Genomic DNA, 17,367 nt, shown 5'->3' with positions numbered 1-17,367 from the left:
TCAGTGCATTAAATCTGTAAATATAAATAAGTAGTTTTCAGATCTATTTGAGTTGTATATGTGTAATTCATAGTAATTAAATATTTTAACAACAACCGATAGATTACTATGTAAAAATGTTGATAGGGAAATGTGTATCACTTCCTTCAGGATACTGGAGCCCATGTACACCATTGGTCTGGAGTCAGGGTTTCCCAACTCCCATAGATGGATTCTCTCTATCCACCAACCCGGTTATAGCGCCGAATATTCACTTTTTATCCTCTCAATTTCATAAACAACACCCTTGCTATGAGAAGGTAACGAGTAAGACTTCTCTATCAGTGTCTTTATATGCTTGGCCATGTGAGGGCATTTCGAGAGGGAGGGTGAACTCTACACACCCTTGACAATACAAGGACATTTGGGGGCTAAAGGTTTAGGGCCCAATGAGGTTCATAGAAGCACTTAAAACTCTCAAGTTTTAATTTTATATCTTAATAATACAACTCAAATAGTAATAATGAAACATCCATTCAGAGAAACAAAATTACCCAATATAAATGTATCAATAGTCTATTGAATTGTCTCATTGATATACGTTCATCTGGTTTCATCTTTAATGCTGAATAAATCAATGCAAATAGATTATTAGGTGTATTAAATGAATAAATGTCGGGATTCTCTTTGATTTGTTGAATTGTAGGTAGCATAAATTGAATTAATTTAGCTAATGAATATACATCACTAGTTGTACAAGGTCTAATAATTTGATAAATTTCATTTAATGATACAGATTGTAAAATATCAGAAAAATGATCATAATGAAATAATGGATTCGATGAATTATATAATTCATATGGTAACCAATCAGTTAAACAATGAGCTGGTAAATAATAAATTCCAAGAAGTAGATTATATATTGAAGGTAACTGGTGATGATGATTGCTGTCTTTGAAAAAATTATAATCATACTGATGATGGTGATAATGAGATTTTGGTTTGCGAATCGATGAGCTATTTGAATGATACCTATTTTCATTTCCTTGATTCTCGAAGATTCTAGAAATATTAAAGGAAAAAGGTTGGTTATCCCATGTGATTAAACTACCAATATTAATTTTACATATAAAACAATAGGGAAATAAGATGATAGGTGACTATTTCATTCCAGTTATATATTTCACAACAATGGCAGGCATATAACCCGACAAGGTTTCGAACTGAGGACAAATAGATTTCACGTTGTTTACATTAGTGTAAGACTAACAATTGATCTTACTAAATTAAAGAAGAAAACCTGTTAATTTCCATTGGTCATTCAACCAATTTCACTTTGTTATAAGAATTACGTTTACAATATCTAAAACTCTCTATAAAATCAAAAGACCTACATCACGAACCAATCTGAGTTAGGCAATCACTAAAACTCTGGAAGATCTGGTATAGAACACCACGGCAGTGAGCGTTTGTGACCGCGCCATTAAAGACTGAACTAAAAACCTTCGGTTTCGCGCGCTAACGTTTAACCTCTAGACCACTGAGCCGAAACACATGGTCATGCAAGTCTAAATGTGATCAGTCCTTGATATTACGCAACCATCTTTCATTGTCTTGACAAGAAACATTCATCACACCTGACTCAGTTGAACTCTACTTGTAATTTCAATATAATTCAACAATCTCTGTAGCTCGAGTACCGAACACAAAACTATTGTTCTGTCCACCCCTATGATTAGAAATAAACTACTTCTCTGAGAAGACATTAATTACAATTAGACCAATTAACTAATTGATAAATCCTATCAATCAGTATAATCACAAAACAAATAAACACTAACACTTACTCAATAAACTGACTATATTCAAAATTGCCTAATTTCACTCGATCCTCTGCATAAAAATATATGGCATGCGGTGTAACACCACAATGTACAATACCAGATGAATGTAGAAATATTAAAGCTTCAGATATTTGACATGAAATAACCAGAGCTGATAATGTGGACAAAGTATTTTTCTAGAATGACACAAAAAATAAAACAATATTTATCTAATGCCAAAAATGGGCAACAGTAAATACACACAGTATGCACATATGCCAATAAGAGACTGATCAATCACAGTCCTAAACATCAATAAGAAGATTTGAACAAACAATACCAAGTGAGTTTGAACTTCATCCTATTGCACAAGCAAGTGGCTATCAGGACTCTGTAGCTAAGTGGATAATGCGATGGTGTTTGTAACGAAATGTACCGTGTTTGATTCCCAGAGTAAACATCAAATCTGAGATGAAGGTACATCCAGCTGATGAGTCCCAAATAGGACGAAGTGGCGCGCGTCTTGGATTCCATTGCTAGCTACTATCCATGTTTGCATATAATATGTTATAGTTATAGCTATAAGCTTTATAGCTATTATCAAATATAATACTAATGAAGAAAATCATATTATTTAAATTCATTTGGTGAACCACTCAAAAGTTAAAATAATAAACTGTTGATCATACTGTTTATCAACTATCTCGTTGTTTATATTTTGACTTAAATTCGATCAGGCTTAGTTGGCATACATCCATTCTGTAATGATTATTTTGATAAAACCATTATGGCATAGAATAGATGGAATGTGGCTAGCCATGGAATTCAAGACGACCGTTTCGTTCCATATCGGACTAACTCCATCTTTCACATGTTTCATGTCTATATCTAGAGAGTTTTATAATTTATTAAGTTTATACTCCATCATATATTTGATATTTTCATTTGCTTTGTTAAAGTGATAAAAGCAAAAGGACGCATAATTCAATTTTGTACATCACTTTCATTTTTCCAGGTTATTGCCAACGTTAAACTTAAAGTAAAATAGTTTTCGTCTCACTAGTTACGAACGGTGTTTAGTGAAAACCCTATTTAACATGCCCAGAAGACCGTGTTTAATCGACAAAATGAGATGTTAAACATTGGAAAATATCTTATGAAAAATGGATATCTGAGGAAATTTACTACGATGCACTGAGGAATGTCCTACAAAAACAATCATCATGAAAAAAAGCTCATCCTTATCCATCTTCCATTCAAAAAGGATGAGATTTCAGGTAGAATCGGTAAAAAAAATAAAGCAGCAGTAAAAACAAGCTTTCGTGAAGCCTAACGTTTTTCAGCATTTAATACCAAATCTTCCTTAAACCAATCAGAAGTAGAGTAATATCCTTCTGTTGTCACCTAGAAGTGTATTTTTGAATGTATATACACTTGTGGAAACGATACATAGATGAGGACTAAAAGAATTGGATCTATGGAATTTACTGAACTTAGTCCTCGAACGCTGCGTTTGAGTGAGAATATTGTTCACAGTTAAGGTGATTATATATTTAATTGGTATTCTATACACTTTCAACATCAAAACGGCGTCTAAAACAACGAATGCTGACTTTAGTCAGCTTGGAAGAGGTTATTGCTGCCAAATGTTTTCTACCTGACCATTATACATAGAAAGATGACTATCAACTTTCCAGTAAAATCACCATTTCATTCTTTGAATGCTGATATAGCAATTCGAGAAATGTAGTCAAACCATGACTTGTTACAAAAGTGTGTAAGTCAACATCTCCACTGTTCACATTAGCACAATGGACAAAGAAAAACATCGTCAGATAGACACAAGAAAAGAAGACAGTAACAATACCGACGAGTAAATGAAAAGCATGGAATAATAATTATAAAATCAGCGTTTAACTAATAACTCTTTACAATCTCAATAACATCAACTTTGAGTTGTTACAAATCCCAATAAACAGTGAAATGATTTCAGTTATTTATATTTTCAGTAAATAATTGTCGAAAAATATCCAATTAATCTATTAGGAGGTTAATGTGTTAGATCAAAAGGTTGACTATTTCGTCTCAACATACATATTACATATTACTAGTGTAATCAACCTTTTCTATCCCTATGTAAAGCTATTAATAGATAGGATCGCTATTTGACCTCGTGTTCATTGCAAATTAAATTACTGATTGTCAGTATGGGGTTGTGGAGATTATTAAGTTTTGGATTGAGATCATGAGTCAATTGAAGCTAGACCACCATGGGAAACCTGGGAGCACAAGACGGCCGTCTCGTCCTATTATGAGACTCCTCAACGATGCACATCCACGATCTCGCTCGCAGGCTTCGAACCCAGAACCTTCTTGTTGTCTTATCACACTGCATTAACACATGATAATTCAGCCTTAGTTTACTGTATCCGTATGAATAGAAAATGAACAGACAAATTAACAGAGAAGAAATTCACGAAAATTATTCGGCTCAGTGGTTTAAAAGTTAACCGTTAGGGCGCGATCCTGAGAGATCCTGGATTCTAATCTCGCGAGGCAGGATCGTGGATGCACATCGCTGAGGAGTCCCATACTAGGGTGAAACAGCCGTCCAGTGGTTTCAGGTTTTCCATGATGGTCTAGATTCAACTGACGCATTAATTCAATTATTAAATTACATTCATTCTTTATTTACTGTTGGATACTATGTTTTTAAATTATTTTACATTTTTTTATTCGTTCAATTCATTTCTTTTCTGTATTCATGCCCTCAATGTCTAATCACTTTCGTTTTCATCAATCAGACTAATTTTACTACTAGCACTTCAAGCTCTTAATATACACTACTATTAAGTTTCATATCAAGATGAAAATGTTATCTAGTACTCTTTAATTATCAGTGATACTCTAGGTAAAAATCAATCTCAGTCAAGCATATAACTAACATATTAAAATGTTAATTATAGTCTGAACATTAAACTTGAATGTTGAAAACTAACAAATCTTTACCATACACTACTGATGAGTTCCATATCAAGACGAAAACACTGTTTGGTTTTCAGAGGTACTCCAACTAAAATCAATATCTAAAGTATATAATCTATATCCTATAACGATAATTATCATCTAGACATCAAAATTTTATGTGAAAAAATAAACAAATATAGAATATACCTCTTGAAGCCAGTCACTAGTGAGCATATGTTGATATTATAGTAATTTCGATGGTTAAGATCATAAGTCAGTAGAAACTAGACCATCATGGTGGTCTGTTGTCAGATAGTAACTCACTGAATACAATGGTGGATGTGTCGCTCAATTTCGAGGATTAATTGAAGTTAAACATTAACAGCATTGGATACCAGCTCAGTAGTCTAATGGTTAAGTGCTCGCGCGCGAAACCAATAGGTCCTGGATTCGAATCTCGCAGGAGGCGAGGTCGTGTATGGGTACTGTCGAGGAGTCTCACAATAGAACGAAACGGTCGTCCAGTGATTCGAGGTTTTCCATGGTGATCTAGCTGCAACTGATTCATGATCTTAACACCATTGAAATTATTATATAATATCCACAAAACCCCATCCAATATTAAAAATATAGAATAGTAATTTTGATGTTAAAATTGATTGATCAATAAGATCACTATTCATCATATTCTTTAAACTTTATATACACATTTATCTATTAAAACAATAATAATATTTTAATAGTTGAGATCATGAGTCTTCAATTGAAGACTCATGATCTCAACTATTGAAAAGATTATTAAGAATATCCACACAAAAATCCCCCTTCTAATAGTAATATCATTTATATAGTTTCCCAAGAAGTACATGTAAGTATGTATGCATGTATGTATATATGTATGCATGTCTATGTATGTGTATATTATAATGAAACCAAAATGGGTTTCATCTAATTAAAATCAGGTAAATAAATAAAACATTCGTTGATGATATCGTCTGTTTATATGAGTTACACTCACAATATGATGATGAAGAAGAAGAAGAAGAAGAGGGAGAAGAATCTACTTGAACACTCGTCATGATATATATCTATATGAATAGTATTAATGAGATTTTTACATTTATCTAGTGTAATAATAATTAAACTGAAGGTATTAATCTGTTTTATTGAGATCAAAAACGAAAAAAAGAAGAGGTTTAATTCATATGAAATTACCACTCGTTGATTTTCTTTCTTTCTTTTTTCTTTTCTTTTTTTTTTAAAAAAAAAAGAAAACAGACATGACTTTGTTTTAGCCAGTTCAAATGACAAAATGAATCAGTTTAAGGGTTGTGGAGATTGTTAAGTTTTTGATTAAAATCATGAATCGATTGATGTTAGAACACCATTGAAAACCTGGAAGCACTGCATAGCCGTTTCGTCCTGTTATGGAACTCCTCAACAGTGGATTAATTGGGGTTAGACATTAACACCATTAGATGCCGGCTCAGTGTTCCAGTAAGTTAAGCGTTCACGCACAAGACTGAAGGCTCTGGGTTCGAATCACACTAGAGGGATTGTGGATGCGCACTGCTGAGTCCCACAATAGGACGAAACGGTCGTCCATTGCTTCCAGGTTTTCCATGGTACTCTAGCTTCAATTGACTTATGATCTCAACTATAGAAATTACTAAAATATCTACAAAAATCTTTTATGATATATATATATATCTTTTCTAAATACTTTCATGGGTAAAGATTTCAAATGTAGTTTTAATTAAGTTCATTCATTCTGAACACATAAGAATGGTAGTAATAGTGAAAGCATTATAATCTCAAGCCTACTTTCCAGGAATAAATGGATTATAGATATTAGTATGGTCCAAATGCGAACGACAACAAATACATCCGATTGACTTATCCCAAATAAAACAAGATGTACATCCTGGATCCCAATGCTAGTTAAAATTTATCTATTCCATAAAAACTTATGACAAAATATGAATATCAAAGCAATCTACACAGAATGCACGAATACCAACAAAGACCTAACGAATTTCAATCGTGAATATCAATAATGGGATCATTTAAATCCTTGACAATAATGAAATTATTTATTATGTTCAAAATGCATTTCACCAGCTTATGTTTTTATAATATCTGAATCATCGATATTAAGACGTGTGGCTCACAGCTAAATATACATTAACCTTAACTTGGTTACTAAATTATATTATGATTGAAGCATATCTCAACAACTATTCTTACACTCTTCTAAGAATTTCTGCGGATGATGTATGATCTTGTTTCATTCGGGCTGAATCAGAATTTATTCAGGACTGATGATGAAACGACAGTTTTCAGTCTCCACATTATCTTTAATTCAGATTAAAAACGGGGCAAATCAAAATAGATATCTCAAACCCAAACCAAGTTTATTCAAAGTATTGAAAAATCTTACATTTTCAAAAGCACAGTAACTAATCAGTTTTATTCTTTATTTGCTACTAAGTTGTCGTCAGGAGACTTGAACGTCTTTGGTTGCTTCTAAGAAAGATTTGATTGTATTCACACTAGGTTGGTATTACAGATAGGATTGTAGTCGTAAGTGAATACATAATTTGTTGTGTAAGCCAACTCAAACCACAATATTACGTAAATCACACACTTGAAATACTTAGAATTAAAGAGATATCATAACAAAACAATATATATGTTGACAAGTAAACTGAGGATGAACTCCAGAATCATTTAGTTTCAAACAGTTCAGTGATTGTTGATTGGAACCACATAAGTAAATTATTTAATTTCAGTTAAACCGACGTAAGACGTAATAAGTTGTTAGTTAACTTACATTCTCTTGAATATATTCATACATAGTACCCATGGAGGGACGTTCATATACCAAAGCCAAATTATCAGGATTTATTGATCGATCACATGATTCTTGAGGAATATTGTATATTATAGACAATAGGTTGATGATATTTGGATGATGTATACGGCTATAGAAAATTAGATTAAAAAACAATGGTAGAATAAAAAGCAAATCCTTGATTCATTTATATGATAAAGAAATAATAACCGAACCTATGTATGGGTTTACCATGAAAATCACTAAATAATTTTTGCAATATTATGATGAGCTTAGACATTTCAGTTAAATGTATAAAATAATGAATGTCGGTATAGATATGAACTGTTACTCTTCACGCTCTATATTCTGATTCAGTAGAGAGGTGTGTTCATGACAAAAAACCTGGCTGCCAACTACTGGATTGGATCTTATACCCCCACCTCTGTTTATTTTAGCTAAAACAACCGGATGCAATCATAATTATGGCATCTCAAGTTCTCGAAGAGCAGTTGTACTACAAAAATGGAAGTGTGGATTTATGGTTCGTTGACGTGTGATTATAATTGTACAGTGGAGCATTATAAGTAATTCCAGAAAAAACCTCCCATTTGTTCCGTAAAAAATAGCTTTCGATAAATGAAAACTTTCGTAGTTTACTAATAGTTACTCATCATTTCACATGATTCATTTAATCTCTGTTATTGATACCGATCACCCTTCCATCGATATTCTACGGACGTAACTAATCCAAAATGTTCCAACCCTGTTACACATTCTTTGCTGATCCATTGTTAAAAGCTAAATAACTCAAACAATATCTATCAAGAATAACATGTTCTGAAGCGTTTTTGCTAGTGATCATAAGGCATGAATTAGATTCTTGTGTATATTAGCATTCTGGTACTTGACCAAGTGCAAATGTTTTCAAGGTCATTCAGGCCGAAACTGGTTGAATCTCTGACGAAATAATCTGATATTACTGGTGCAGTCAAGTGAACAATCCCAATATCGGATCGAAACAAAGGGCACTACCCAGTTGATTAAGAGAAAACAAAATGCATCATTTCAGACCACTTAGCCATTCGCAAATTTCACTCTCAAGTTATCTAACTTCACACAAGTAAAACGATGCACTTAAGAACCTAAATAACATGAATGTCGTCGGAATTCAGCAGCCTACTAGTGACACCTAAGGCTACGTTTCGCAGCTGTTGATACTCATCAACCCATTTGTCCTAAGCATAGAATGATATAAAACATTATAACTTAAAACACAGGATAGTTGATATTGATCAACGTGAAACTAACCTCATTACTTCCAATTCTCGGATAATTAAATTTCTCATAACCGTTTTACTTTTCATATCAAATGACGGTATCTTATCTGGATTAAGTTGATTCAAGAGAACAGATATACCAAACCATTGTTTGCTAAGGATGAAAAACAGTTGTAATACACGTTAGTAAAATGACAAATAATATTTGACTAAGAACTTTTGTCTAAATTTGAACGAATAGTTTTACAATATTTGAGCGCCGAGTTAATGTGAAACATTAAAGAGGAAGAATGTTGTATTTGTGAAAATCTCAGCGAAAGAACTTGAAGTAAATCCAACATTTCGCCTGGCAATCTGGTCCAAGCTTTTTCAAGGAAAATATAATCAAACATCAAAATGATCAAATATAAATAGGTACATGGTTCCCTGGTTTACTGTATACTGAATAAGTCATCCAATCAACGTGAACAATGTTTACATCAGTGTGTAAGAGACATGTGGTATGAAATGAAAAGTGTTCAGATAACAGATTGTGTATATACGTAAGTGATGTGAGAAGAAAAGATTTCATTCAACTAGATATATATTGTCTTCGGTCGGTGAATGTCTAAGGGAAAACATCTCATTTTATATATGAAATGCATCAAAAATGTCACAGCATGCATTAAATGAAGATAAATAAGATAAGTGAACAAGATAAAAGATTGAATTCAAAGAGAGGAATGTATTTGTAATTGAAATTTTTCTAATTATCATTATTATTTATTTATTTTATTCTATTTTTGTTATTATTAGCCTTATTTTCACATCCGGTATTGGTTTGTAATTTTCCGCCTCTTTCAGTTTGTATTCTTCACTATCTAATTAGTTACACACTTCTTATTACGTAATGATGTTAATGTTTTGGTGTTGACTATTTCAAGTCTATTTACCCATGTTTGTTTGACCTTCTATTGCCAACGTTTAATTATTGATAAGACTTTTGTGATAATATTTTATTATTCTTACCACTATCAGTACATCTGTCTTCCTACTATCAATTTGTATTTTTACCTATTAGGTGTAGAGACTTATTCTATTTCATTGTGATTATTGACCCATATTGCTTTGATTGGTTTAACATTCTCGTATATGTATACGTTCACAAAAAGCAGCTTGTACAGCTACAAGAGTATCCCTTAGAGAACGTATACATAAATTCACTTTAAACTTGGAATCTCGACGTTCACGTATAGCAAACATTGATAGTGCTTTATCACTAAGTATACCAATAGAATTAAAAACAAATGTTAATGAATTTTTCAAACATAGAGATAACTTCTATAACCAAATTACAAAAAGACGTCAAATAAGAAAATCTGAACAAATGTTTAAACATCCGTCGAAATCCAACAATGACGAGATTAAAAATAAATCCAAGGAACTCGATACAAACAAAATAGCGGTAAATCTATCTGACAGACATTTAGATCAATACGAACTATCACTACTTAAAAAAGGTCTCAATTTCAATATGAACAAAACAGGGATTTCGGCCTCCGAAATTATTCCGTTGATCGAGCCTGCCTTAAACAAGGTTCCGGATGATCAGACGAATTCAGTGAGGTTTAAAATCGCAGCTGCATTGTTGAATCAAAAACCAAATACGCTTAGTACTTCTAAAAAAGAAACATATGCCCTAAAACAGTTACGTAAAGACAGAAAAATTGTTATTATGAAAGCAGACAAGTGAGACACCACTGTTGTTACGAATAATTCTGACTATGAAAGAAAAGTCAATGAACATCTCCACAATGGACTGTATGAAAAAATCATAAAGAACAAATGTAGAGCCACTTTAAATAAGTTTGAAGCTGAAACAGCCAAACTAGGACCATCTTTATGGTTCTCTTTATATCCATAAAGCAATAACCCTTGTAGATTTTATGGCCTACCGAAAATACATAAAACAGATATACCACTAAAACCTGTGGTTGATTACATAAATTCACCAACTTATAATCTTTCTAGATACTTGGCCAAAATTCTTAAACCATATGAAAGCGTAATAAAATATGGAACAAAAAATTCTAATGATTTCAAAAACATTGTCAGTAATATTCGGATAGAAGAGGATGAAATAATGGCAAGTTTTGATGTTTGCTCATTGTTCACTAATGTTACTGTTAAAAAAGCTTTAGATATTATGTATAACCTGTTAGATTCTGACACTGATCTTAAACAACGTTGCCTTCTAGACCCCTCAGACATTATTAGAGCGTTGGAGCTTTGCCTACATTCAACGGTTTTCATTTTTCGAGGAGTTCTGTACAGACAAACAGAAGCTGTGGCTATGGGATCACCTGTCTCTCCAATTGTGGCTAATTTATTATTGCATTCATTGGAAACAATTGTTATCTCAATGTGTTCCATTCCACCGAAAATTTGGTTAAGATATGTAGATGACACTTTTGTCATTATAAAACGAGATGGTTTAGACGAACTATTTCAACGCGTCAACAGCATCTATGACAAAATCAAGTTTAATAAAGAGTTGGAATCTCCTGAACGCAGATTACCTTTTCTAGACTGCTTGGTTGAAAGGAAGTATAATGATTGTTTAAAAATTAATATTTTCCGAAAGCCGACATATTCAGGTAAATTTCTAGATTTTAAGTCTGCACATCCACACTACCAGAGTGACAGTAGCCAAAAAACTCGTCACTGAATCAAATGATATAAAAATGGAAATGAATTTAATTGTATCCACTCTAATGATGAATAATTATCCAAAAGGTTTTCTTAAAAGAATAATTAAGAATGAAGAACAAAATGATATTTTTAAAAAAGAGTTGAGCAAAAAGAATGGATTAACACAGTAGTGATCCCATATCGTAAAGGTATTTCAGAAGAGATCAGAAGGATTCTAACTCTTCAATACATAAGAGTATTCTTTCGAACAGACAATACTCTAAGATCAAAACTAGTAAGAATCAAAGATCCAACACACAAGCATGAACAACAGAATTGTGTTTATGAAATCAAATGTAATGACTGTAATGCAACGTATGTAGGTGAAACATCAAGGCAAGTGAATGTGAGGGTGAAAGAACACAAACTGTGCTTAAAGCACATTCCTAAATCATCAGATAATGTAAGAAGGCTTGAGAACAAATCAGCGATGGCATAACACTCGATTGAATCGGGTCATACAATTGATTTCAATGGCGCAAGAATCATTCAAAAAGGCTTTAATTCTTACAAAGCACGACTAACAGCCGAAGCCCTACATATATGGGCTAATTCAAACAGTATTAATATGAGAGATGGAATACAACTAGCTGTCCCATGGCAACTAATGATTAATAAGTAAACCTGAACTCCCTATTTCAATTGATCTATCTATATCATATTAACTAATCAACAGATAATACATTCAACGGTTTCAAATCAGTTATCTTATCTGAATACATTAAACAATGGACTGGAAAATTAAAATAACACAAATTTTCAATTGCAAATACATTCCTCCTTGAATTCAGTCTTTTATCTTGTTTACTTATCTTATTTATTTATCTTCATTTAATGCATGCTGACATTTTTGATTCATTTCAGTGGTGCACATGAGCTGTAGGATCCTAAGGGAATAATTGGCGTATGAACCAATTATTGGTTACCGACTACCATGGGATTGCATCTCCTGACATTGCTCCACTAGGTGAGAGGCTCCGAGCGTGCCTCCCTAAGGAAATAACCTGGTTCTGTCTGGGTACCCATGCAGTGACTTGTGTAGCGCACATCTATTCGTTTCCTCTTTGTACCAATATTTATGTGTTCAAATGAATAATGAACTCCAAAAAACATAGTGATTCAATTTTTAGTTGACATAATGAGAATAAACAAACGATATAGGCATTGAATCAAAACCACATCCTTTGTTTCTGAGTCATTTTATTACTACGTTTCATACTGCTATCTATCGTTACATCGTGATCCTTGTAACGTAACGTTCCATTGAGTTATTACTCCAATAACTTTATGATTATAATTTCTAATCTAACAATCTATGCTACCTAATAAAAGCTTAATTAAAAAGTAGGCATCAAATAAGGGATACTATTATTTTGTTAAATTTTGTTTCTCCACTACTGTTGGCTGATTATCTAATATTTACAAATAACGTCAACTATTTATGCATTTACTCTTTTTTATTTTAGTTAAGTATAAGCGACTAAATAGTTTGACGTCTTTGTTAATGGTTTTATTTACCGGTCTGAAAAAAATAGTAAGACTGTGGTTGTATAAAGTAATGCTTGTCTGATCATCTGAATAATTTGACCATAATAACTGAGAGCATTTCGTCTATTCATTACACCCAGAAATAATCATTTTCAAAACCGTCATGGTTAGTAGGATTAGTAGGAGTAGTTAGACATAAAATGTAGTTTGTTACACACCAGATGTGTTGAAAATATGTACACACGATTGGATTTATGTAACTAAGAGGTTAATACTTAGCAGTCATAATATATATCTAAATAACGATTAAAGTTGATTATAAATTAGATATTTTTCATAATTTGTACCATACACTTAGAATCAGTAAGTTATATTGAATATATCTCATAACTATGTCGGCATTTAGTTAAGCTTACCAACAAGCTTCGTAGAAACATGTGTCACTACAACTAAGTTCGAAGCTTAGCAATGCTATGTATCTTTGAGAAGGTCCAGCTGTTATTCTATGTTAGTTCTTGCTTATTACTTATTGTGATCAATTCTTAATGGATATTACGAGGAATATTTACTTTACGATTGTAATTAAAGTAATCTAACTTCAAGGAATCTGAGAATAACATACTTCATCAAGCGATTTAAGATATGCTTATGACGTTGAACGTCCACAAAGAAAGTAGTCGCTGTCTAGCTAGACATTTACGACATCAAAATAAAGCAAAATTAAGGAGAAGACTGAAGTAATTATAGTAATTATCGTGCCCAGGCTTTTTTATACAATCATGCAAAAACAGCGCACCTTCAGACCGGACCGAAACGTATCTGAAACAAAAGCCTACACTCCACTGACGACATTTGCTTCAAAATTTTATCGTCAAGAGTCCTCACTGTATACACATTTTCCAGGCTTCTAGAACCCGTAATACGAAGGATATCTTTCTCGAATTCACAACTCATATTAGTAACATTGATGTGTGGTTTACTTACTAGTGTCTATGTTTACGCGGGATTTTATTAATGTTAGTCACCTAAAATGTACAGGCTTGTGAAATCAGATTCTGAATACAACTTCGAATATAGAAAATAGTGGTATTAGATGTTTTTTCAAACCAGACAGCTTGGGACAGGATCTGAATCAGAACTGAGCTAGCTAAATGCTGGTTACTTCAGCCACTAATTTACGACTCCAGTAAATGAACATTTTGATCCCTATCCCATAAAAAAGCCTAATTTTTTAAGGACACATATCCTTCCATCCAGAATAACTTGGAGAGATATAAATTACTATATATGTACATTCAGTGAAACGTTTTCAATGTCGATTTTACAACTTTGAGCAAATAAACAATATAAATCTTATTGAAACGAACATCATTACAGATGTTAGAAGAAACCGATCAATTATAGTCCTAAACATCAATGAGAAGATTAAGACAACCAATACAAATGTTTAACGAATAGATGGATGTGAGGCATATATATATAATCTTTAATGTTGGTAAACTAAATAACTGTACTTGTGTAAAGTATAACAATGAGTCCGACCAAGCACTGAAGAAGAGATAGTAGTGAGAATAGTTCAGGATATAATTAAAGTAATAATTTATAGTTTGATTTATTTAAAATAAAAGTAAAAGATGAACAAAAGTTTGCAGAATACTGATGAGACAAAAGAAAGTCGATGCTAAGACATGATGTTTTGTCTCTTTTGAGTGAAGATTTTTGCCATACTGTTTTTCACTTAATGTCGAAGCGAGACCTAAGACACTATTCACTACGAAGATTCAATTAAGCTAGTTTTTAGCTTCTGTCTTCATTTTCCAAATTAAAATTACTAAACACACTAGTAGCACTCGTCTCTTATAGATAAGTGAAACACTTTGAAATTCGATATGTATTTGAATGAAGTAAACATAAGTATTTTGAGTAAAGCTTCCAGTTAAAATATGCACATGAATATCTGAGAATATTCCAAGAAACGATATGTTCCAAAGATTATCCAGTAAACAATTATATGTGTGCCTGCTTAGTATACCCGTTATACGCAATAAGTGTACTTTAAAATGCACATTTAAAGGCGGACCATGGACACATTTTCGGAAGAAAAAGTATAAACGTCGACAAAAACACTAGTCATATCGATTTTGTAGGACATCGGCTTGATTATTCTGTGAATTTATCAAAGCTTTGTTGACACGGAAATTATAAACTACCAAGCTTATCCTTGATACTAGGTGTTCACCTTACTGCTTTTCTGGGCTATACTGTCACTACTACTAAAACGATAAACATAACACATGAAAGTCGAACTTTAAAAGCCGAAAAACAGTAGGGTCAAATTTCTATACTACAGACTTTAAAAACTGACAACAGATTAATGGCTGAATTTTAATCTAGGAACTGCCACGTTGCAAATTGTCAGCGACTGTTAAAAAGCACAGAAAATGACATTATTGCGTATCTGTTCAAGTTACAATCTTGATGTGACGAGACTATTATTTATAAAACCTATTCGGAGAATTTCTTTCTTTGAAAAGGTTAAGAGACACGGCTACAAATAGATCACGTCGGTGGCTAAGTATCTATTTTCAAATTTCTATTGAATCTTGGTTCAAATATTATCCTACGGTTTTATTTCTTCATTTTCAAAATATAGTTTAGACTGTTTTTTCGTTTCTCTCATTGATACTACGATTAATTTTACTCTGCTGTTTATCTTCTTGATTTCATCTCTCTTCACTGATTTGAAAACATTGGATTCGAAGTACATATTTGACAGGGTCTATATCAGTTTAGATCTATTGATTTACCCTTTGAATGATGTAGGACAATGACATTTCAGTTGACCACGTTCATGAATTAACGAAACGTTGTATCCAACAAACGGACTAGTAGTTTACGTCCTGAATACACGACTAGATGTATGAATAACTTCTAACATTATAAACAAAAACGGTTCAGCTAAAGGTGAATTTTTACTTTGTATCAACAGTAGTTTACAAATTCCAGATCTAAATGTCTTATTCATAGACGGCCAATATAGTGAACAAATCAAACATTCTTACCAATATCTGTTAAAAAACTCTTCTTTCGGAGGGCGAAAATTTATGGATATATCCTGCTCTACACCAGAAACGCGATGAACAGGTATGAACGAATTAAACTGTCGGGGAAACTGTAGGTGATCAAGGTTGAACTGAAAGGTGATTAATGGATAAAAGACAAATTCATTATCATTACCGAACAAAATGAAGTTATATACTTTGAGTTGTTCTTTGTGTATCTTTTTCGAAGTCTCTCAACCGACCGAAGGTTTGACTTTATCAGTTTTGGGCTCTGTTCAGCTTTCAACTTTGATGAATCACCTATGAGGCATGGTAGTTTAGAAGCGTCTCTCATCGTATTATAACTTAGTACACTTTTCAGTAGATTGATGGGCCTCAAGAAGGTCAGAAGCAGTCATACCTAAACTGTTTTTTAAGCTTTCATCTGCTCTGTGCGCGAGTAATTGCTTCATAACATCTGTATGTCCTCTAAAGGCAGCTGAATGAAGTGGAGTATTTCCTTCTACAGTAGGTCTAGAATACACAATAAATAGCCATTCACATATTTTGGGCTATTTGATAACTCACAAATTAGGATCAGCGTTTCTGCTGAGAAGAACGTCAACAATTTCTAAATCGCCGTAATATGATGCGACGTAAAGTGCAGTTTCGTCAAACTGATTGACAGTATTTATATCATAACCTGAATATAATTTTCTGAATAAAGAATACCTTTATTTATAAGACTGATCAGGGCGTTAATATCTCTGGTCAACACAAGATTTTGCAACCTACCACCGCCTCGACATACAACATGGCACATCACAACAGAAACAGAGAGCAATTTTAAATTCGTCAATTGGAAATAAGGTCAACCCCCACATTTCAATGAGCCACAGAAACTCAAACAAAACCACGCAGGCTAAATGCAGCGCTTTACAACTAATTCAAACCCTTAAAACCATTCTTAAAATGTAATCATGGACGATGAAACTAAGATTATAGTATTTGCAAGTAATTCTTCATTTTAAATCTTTCAAATGGTTCTGGACGGAATTGAATAGGCATTCGTTTAACGGGCTTCCGTATCGAACAGCAGTGGACCACCAGTGCCTTTGGGTAAGAACATAAGTTGATTTAACAGTAAAATATAAAAAAGGGAAGTAGGAAAAAAGGGAATTATTAGATTAAAGCGAGATACTGTCCTTAGTCCTCAAGAATATGTC

At 32.8% G+C, this 17,367-nt stretch overlaps 1 protein-coding gene across 1 annotated transcript in view; it reads right to left on the bottom strand.

Moving 5' to 3' along the window:
* Nucleotides 1–16,996, bottom strand: part of MS3_00006037 (uncharacterized protein) — a 48,591-nt gene extending 31,595 nt beyond the window's left edge. The window contains exons 1-9 of the mRNA XM_051214138.1: nt 16,874–16,996; nt 16,730–16,844; nt 16,515–16,675; nt 16,338–16,462; nt 16,163–16,293; nt 8,914–9,036; nt 7,603–7,753; nt 1,827–1,999; nt 534–1,041 (exon numbers count right to left, since the gene is read on the bottom strand). Coding sequence (XP_051067269.1) covers nt 534–1,041; nt 1,827–1,999; nt 7,603–7,753; nt 8,914–9,036; nt 16,163–16,293; nt 16,338–16,462; nt 16,515–16,675; nt 16,730–16,844; nt 16,874–16,964 — 1,578 coding nt within the window. The 5' untranslated portion in view covers nt 16,965–16,996. The remainder of the gene's footprint in view (nt 1–533; nt 1,042–1,826; nt 2,000–7,602; nt 7,754–8,913; nt 9,037–16,162; nt 16,294–16,337; nt 16,463–16,514; nt 16,676–16,729; nt 16,845–16,873) is intronic.
* Nucleotides 16,997–17,367: the final 371 nt, after the last annotated feature.

Source organism: Schistosoma haematobium, chromosome 2 (genome assembly GCF_000699445.3).
Source record: "Schistosoma haematobium chromosome 2, whole genome shotgun sequence".
Lineage (NCBI taxonomy): Eukaryota > Metazoa > Platyhelminthes > Trematoda > Strigeidida > Schistosomatidae > Schistosoma > Schistosoma haematobium.
Note: the sequence above shows the minus strand (reverse complement) of the source record. Positions and strands in the feature narration are given on the sequence as shown.